The sequence below is a fragment of the Morone saxatilis genome, unplaced genomic scaffold (genome assembly GCF_004916995.1).
Source record: "Morone saxatilis isolate NCDOM2014 unplaced genomic scaffold, NCSU_SB_2.0 Contig20, whole genome shotgun sequence".
Taxonomy (NCBI): Eukaryota; Metazoa; Chordata; class Actinopteri; family Moronidae; genus Morone; species Morone saxatilis.
The window spans coordinates 3,246,512-3,252,898 of record NW_023339763.1 but is presented as its reverse complement, the minus strand read 5'-3'; the positions used below and the strand labels follow the sequence as shown (position 1 = coordinate 3,252,898).

Genomic DNA, 6,387 nt, shown 5'->3' with positions numbered 1-6,387 from the left:
TCAGATCCCAATCATTTAATACTTTATATCTGTGATCTGAGCCGCTTAGAAGGCTTTTTTTTTATACATCCAAAAAATTTGTCTCTAATGGAGACCCGCCTTTATCTGTAAAGGTCTATCTAGTAAAGGAGACCTGCTTCTATTTGGGACCCTGCTTTTAATTTGAAGTTTTACAGTATAGTTTACATTGAACCAGAACTGAGGAGTAGTTAATGTTTACTCTGCTACATTATGTTCTGTCGTCTCTCGGTTAAATTAATTTCATTATTTGACAGAAGGCAGTTAATGATTCATGTCCTCTGATATTTACTGTGTGTGTGTGTGTGTGTGTGTGTGTGTGTGTTGGACGCTCCTCCTCATTCACCAGGTGTTGTGGCTGCCGTCAGACCTGCGGGCTCTGGTCCAGGAGCTCGATCCTGAGCTCCAGCAGACATCAGGCAGTCGGCTCCCTCTAGAGGAGCTCCAGAGGAACCACATCGTCAAACTCAACCTGCACTACAGCTCCATGTCCACCGAGCTCACTAGGTTATTGTGTGTGTGTGTGTGTGTGTTGTTTTCAATTTTAGAAGTTCCTACTTTTCTAGACTCAAATTTCCAGACTTCTCAGTACATTTTTTTAGACCATATTTGACACCTGAGTGCAAATAGTTAGATGTTTTTAATATGATGATTGTACAATATGTATTCTGTTATATAGTTGGCAGAAGTAGCTTGGTACTGTGTGTCTGTGCAGCCTTGTTTATTCCCCGGAAACGACGATAAACACAGCCATAAAGGTTTCCTCACACAGAAGAGTCAACAAAATCACTACATAACAACATGAAAAACACTTAAACACAACAGCCTAGAAATTCAGAATGTTATATTTAAGAAAACAGAGCAGGGACAATAGGCCATAACTTATTTTGACCTGGAAATGACCAAAATCTACTTCCATACTTTCCCAGACTGCGCAGGGACCCTGTGTGTCTCAGAGATGGTGTTTAGCAGCACGTCATCGTAACATTTCTCCTCTCTCGTGTGCAGTGAGTACGCTGCAGTGAACATCACCACCAACCTGTATGTGATCAGCCAGCCGTGGCTCTACTCTCTGGCCTGGTGTAGTGGAGTCCACTCGGTCACCACCAACGCTCCCCAGCTCCTCAGCACCATGAGCTCCCCTCTCTTCCTCATGGTAACACTTTCACTACTTTACTGAAGTATTTCCATTATAAGCAACCAGATGTGATAGTAAAACGCTGACAGGGAACATTTTACTGTGTTCTGTAAATGTTACTGATAATACTTACGTACTTTTTACTTAAATAAGGTAAGTTTTATCTGTCGTATCAGGAGTTTTCTGTGTGTGTTCCTATCACTGGTTTAAAGTGAGCAAGGCTCAGCTCGGAAATGGTGACATATTTCCACTCATCAATCAGGATTTAGCAATATTTTAATCAAAATCTAACAGTTGGTTGGTTGTTTTGTCAATCATTCACTGTCCTCCTTCAATACCCAGACAATGGATTAATGAAAGAAACACTCAGTAAACATGTTAACACTGTGTCTTAAACTTTAAAGTGAAAACAGTTATGTGATGTATTCACCTGTGCTAAATTGTGTTTAAACAGTGTAGAACAGAAAAAGCATCGTCTCATTTAACATCAGACATGTTCAGAAGGCCCTGATTAAACTTTATTACTGAATCCAGATAAGATTAAATACACACGCTTCACTAGAGCCCAAATAAAAATCTTAGTCTTAATATTGGTACTTGTGTATCTGGTTAGATGAAAACTTGTCATTCAAAACTAAAGAACTTACTAAGAACACAACAATACGTTTCATAAGATGTAGAAATATGGAATACCGCACTCATTAACAGGAGTAAAACCTTCCCATTCATACACACAGAATTAGGAAAAAGACAACATTTTAAGCTCTTTCTGAACATTTTATATAAAGACTGCACCTGTTTTTTTAACGTCTGCTTTGTCCCTGTGTAATGTATAACTGTGTGTTTGTGTTGTATTTATGTTCTGTACAAAAATGTTTTAAATATTGAACATTTTTATTTTATAACTAACTTATAAATCTGTGTGTGTCTCTCCAGAGTCCAGATGAGTATAATCTGATGTGGATTCTAACTGATCTGGCGTCCCTCCTGCTGATCCTCCTCATCTTCATCTTTCACTGGTGAATCACACACGCAGTGAAAAACAAAGCTGTTAGCGGGACGATGTTATCTGTTGTTATCTGTCTTGCCTTTTCACCCGGGCAGGACTTCAGGGAGGGAGTCAGATCTGAATACGATGAGATAAAACAGGGTTCACATGTTGTGTGTTTGTCCGGCAGGTGGCGAGAGCGAGGACTGACTTTCTCCTCAGGAAGCAAAATCATGCTGGACAACGGCACTTATAGCAAGTTTAAGACAGGTAACCTCTAAAGATATCTGCTTTATTTTTTATTTTTTTCACTTTATTATGAGTCAGTAATGTCTGGTTAATGCAAACAGCGGTCAGCACTGCAGTGTTCATACCTACACACCAGGTTTCCTGTTAAGTTCATGCAAGTTAATGCATGAATAAAACCTCTAACTTGTATTTGAGCATACACAGATCAGCTTCATGAGCACTGATAACACTGATTATCTGATTATCATGGCTCCTGTCAGTTGTTAGAAGCAGGAAAAATGGGCAAGTGTATTTTGATAAGAGCCAAAGAGTTGATTAACCGATTAGTCAACAAACAGGAAATGATTGTGCAGCTATTTTTATAACACTAAAACATTCGCTGGTTCCAGCTTCTCAGATCTGAGGATTTACTGCCTTTATTCGTCATTTTATGATCGCATGTTGAATATCTTCAGGTTTGATTTCACAGTGGGCTCTGAGACAGTGATTATTCCTCTATTCTGACATTTTATTGATGAGCCAATTAATCCACTAATCAAGACAATAACCATCAATATTGTGCTTGATTATGTAAAAGAGTGTCTGCTTACAGCTATTCTTTTACACCACTGTATATTTATTCTCCACCACTGGACTTCCTCAGTGCTGTTAACATCAGACTGGTGTTCAGTGACGTCCATTACTGTCATTATGTGACTGAAATCAAACACATTTTTGTTGCAGAGCTGAGTGATATATGGTCGGTCTCCAGTGCGAACTCCCAGGCAGAGAAGACGATCAACCTGGCGACTGTGACCGAGCACTGATCATCTGCCTCTGAGAGGAGCCTCATACTGCCAACCTGTAATGTCTCAGAACAACATTTTATCAAGTGCACTTTGTTTCAGTGAAATAAAGTGATGCAAACATTTCTCACTTTGTCAGCAGCTGTTTTTATCGCACACATATAACTTATTTTTACCTCCAAAATGGAAACATTTAGAAATACTCTTATTTGCTTTCTTCTTTTCCTGGTCTGACGAGTCAAAGTGCTGTGAAAACGCTCTATAGCCCTCATATAGCTGCCCTTCTAATTTACTTAGCTTAGCACAAAGACTTGAAACAGGGGGAAACAGCTAGCCTGGCTCTGTCCAAAGGTAACAAAATCTGCCAACCAGCACCTCTAAAGCTCATTAATAAAACACCTGCTGCTTCAGCCTGACAACATTTGTTAGTTTACGAGCAACAAACACTTTGTGGTCAAAGCTTTGAGCAGCTGTAAATATAAAATTGCATGTATAGGCATTAGTCCAACGCTTCACCTAATGATAATTTTCATTAATGAATAATTCATTGATTATTTTACATTAATCGACATATCTTGGGTCCACCCAACCCCACACTAGTAGTGTTCCTTACAGCTAGTACAGTTAGCATATGCAGCAGTGCACCAGTAGGAGAAAAAATACTTTCATCTTGGTGACAAGGCGCAGCTCCTGATCGCAGTTTAACGTTGTTTTTGTTTTTCTGCGTCTATCCTTCTAATGAAAAATGTGTCGACTAAGACTCTTCTCAGAAACCCTCGTAAATATTGGACTTGCATTCACCAGGTGGACTAATGTTCAGCTTTTAATTAAACTACGCTCAATCATATCAATATAAAATTTTTGTATAGTAAACTGTATTTGTATTGATTTAATTGTAATTTTTATTATTGTGTTCTATTTTTAATTATCTGATTTATTTTTACTCCATTCTTTCTTTTTGTGAAGCTTTTCAGCCCCTAAAATGGGTTTGCAGTGCTGGATCCCACTGGTGGGTTGTGGTACTGGGTGAAATGTTTCAGAAGCAGCAGCATTAAAGACAAGTGCAGTGAATCAAACTGTGAGTTTAAATCTGAGTTTGATTGTATCTAAGCTGCTTCCAGGCCTGTCCCACCAACCACCAGTGGTGCATTCATCATTAATATCCCCCGAATTAAAATGTGTTGATCCGCTACAGCATGAGTCGTTTGTAGCCTTGCTAGTCTGAATTAAAAGGATGTTACACAGGGAAAATAAACCTCAAGTGAGCCAGTGACAAATGAAGGATAGTGCCGAGTGCTGATCACATCCGATCCATGATACATGAATTAATTTATTGATACACTCCTTGTTTAAATCAAAACACCAGTTTAATAGCTGAACACGAATAACTGATTGAGTCAGAAGTGTTTCCGTCTTCAAATGGACTTCCTGGTTTGGCTGACGTGGGCAGCCATGGATTGGGTCTTTAAGGGCAGTGGCGGCACCCAGCCAGTTTGCCATGGAGACCCTGGCGCGTGGCTAAGGAGTGTTTTTATGACCCCATGTGAAGCAGTGAGGCCACCAGTTGTCGCTTTGACACCGTCGAAACAGCATGCACCGAAGAAGAAGAGGAAGGCTGGGAGGAGATTAATGACATATTGGCTCCTGTGGCTTTGGGCCTTGGCTACCTTCAGGAGAACAAAGAAGACTGTAGTGTGTGTTAGTGTGTGTGTTTAGTGTGTGTGTGTGTGTGTGGTGTGTTGTTATTTAAACCAAGTTTTGGGCTCTGTCTCCACCTGTCATTGAAGTTATTTTTAACCCCGAGAAGTTTTTGTTTGGGCTCTGAGTGAATTCAGACCTCTGACCTACAATGTGAGCCTACTTACTGCCCGGGGGCAAAGCTCGCACAAAAAGAAGATACAATGCTCTCATGTCCAATGTTTTTCAGTCATTTATTTTATTTTCAATCCCACTAAGGACAATCTGAAAATGACGAGGGAAAAATGCAGTTCCTATATATTGCAGTATTTACTCCAGGTTTTAGTGGTTTTTTTTATGAACAACTCATAGTGGTCAAGCAAAAAAAACTGCTAAATCACACGTTTTATATTGCCTCCAAACTCATTTTGTGGCCACTCTGGGGGCCCTGGAAACAAGTCCTGTGAACACCTGATGTACAGCTGTTATCACCAGACTAAGGGCTAATCTGTTAGCAAACCCCCTGCTTCTTTACACAGCCAGCATAGTCAGAGCTAACCATTTATCATTCAAGTCCCGTTTTCCCTGGTGAATGCAAGTCCCAATATTTACGAGGGTTTCTGAGAAGAAGTCTTTAAAGTCGACACCATTTTTTCATTAGAAGGATAGACGCAGAAAAACAAAAACAACGTTTAAACTGCGATCAGCGAGCTGCGCCTTGTCAGCCAAAGATTAGAACAGTATTTTTTTCTCCTACTGGTGCCTGCTGCATATGCTAACTGTACTAAGCTGTAGGAATCACTACTAGTGTAGGTTGGTGGACCCCAAGATAATGTCGATTAATGGTAAATAATCAATGAATTATTCATTAATGAAAATTATGCACTACCTAAGGTGAGCGTTGGACCTAATGCCTATACATGCAATTTTATATTTACCAGCTGCTCAAAGCTTTGACCACAAAGTGTTTTGTTGCTCGTAAACTAACGAATGTTGTCAGGCTGAAGCAGCAGGTGTTTTATTAATGAGCTTTAGAGGTGGCTGGTTGGGCAGATTTTGTTCCCCTTTGGAAGAGCCAGGCTAGGCTGTTTCCCCTGTTTCAAGTCTTTGTGATAAGCCCAAGCTTAGCTGGTTGCGGTAGCTTTCTATTCATACCATAAGAATCAGTCTTTTTTATTTAACACTCTGCCACAAAGAGCATTTCTACAAACCTATTCCTTTAACTGGCGGATTGGTGGACGTCAGCAATGTTGGTTGCTGGTTTACGTCTGTTTGTGGCTAAGAGGAGCGAGTGGAAGCACTTCCAGGAAACCCCAGGAGATGGACGAATGAAGACTTCACTAGAACATCTTAATTTCAAATTTTAAAAGATTTATGGAACATAATTAGCAGCAGTCTACGAGGGCAAATCTATTCACTTTCCGCAATCAATAAGGACACTACAGTTTCTCATTAAGATGGATATCTTTTCTTTATGCAGTGTTGAGCACTCACACACAATACCAACAGAAATAATATCGGCTGTTGCAGGC

The 6,387-nt window shown here is 40.0% G+C and overlaps 1 protein-coding gene across 1 annotated transcript in view; it reads left to right on the top strand.

The window, feature by feature from the left end:
- Positions 1–3,287, top strand: part of LOC118331198 (glycerophosphodiester phosphodiesterase domain-containing protein 5-like) — a 13,633-nt gene extending 10,346 nt beyond the window's left edge. Inside the window, exons 12-16 of the mRNA XM_035665990.1 lie at positions 368–525; positions 1,027–1,174; positions 2,093–2,175; positions 2,335–2,414; positions 3,117–3,287. Coding sequence (XP_035521883.1) covers positions 368–525; positions 1,027–1,174; positions 2,093–2,175; positions 2,335–2,414; positions 3,117–3,199 — 552 coding nt within the window. The 3' untranslated portion in view covers positions 3,200–3,287. The remainder of the gene's footprint in view (positions 1–367; positions 526–1,026; positions 1,175–2,092; positions 2,176–2,334; positions 2,415–3,116) is intronic.
- Positions 3,288–6,387: the final 3,100 nt, after the last annotated feature.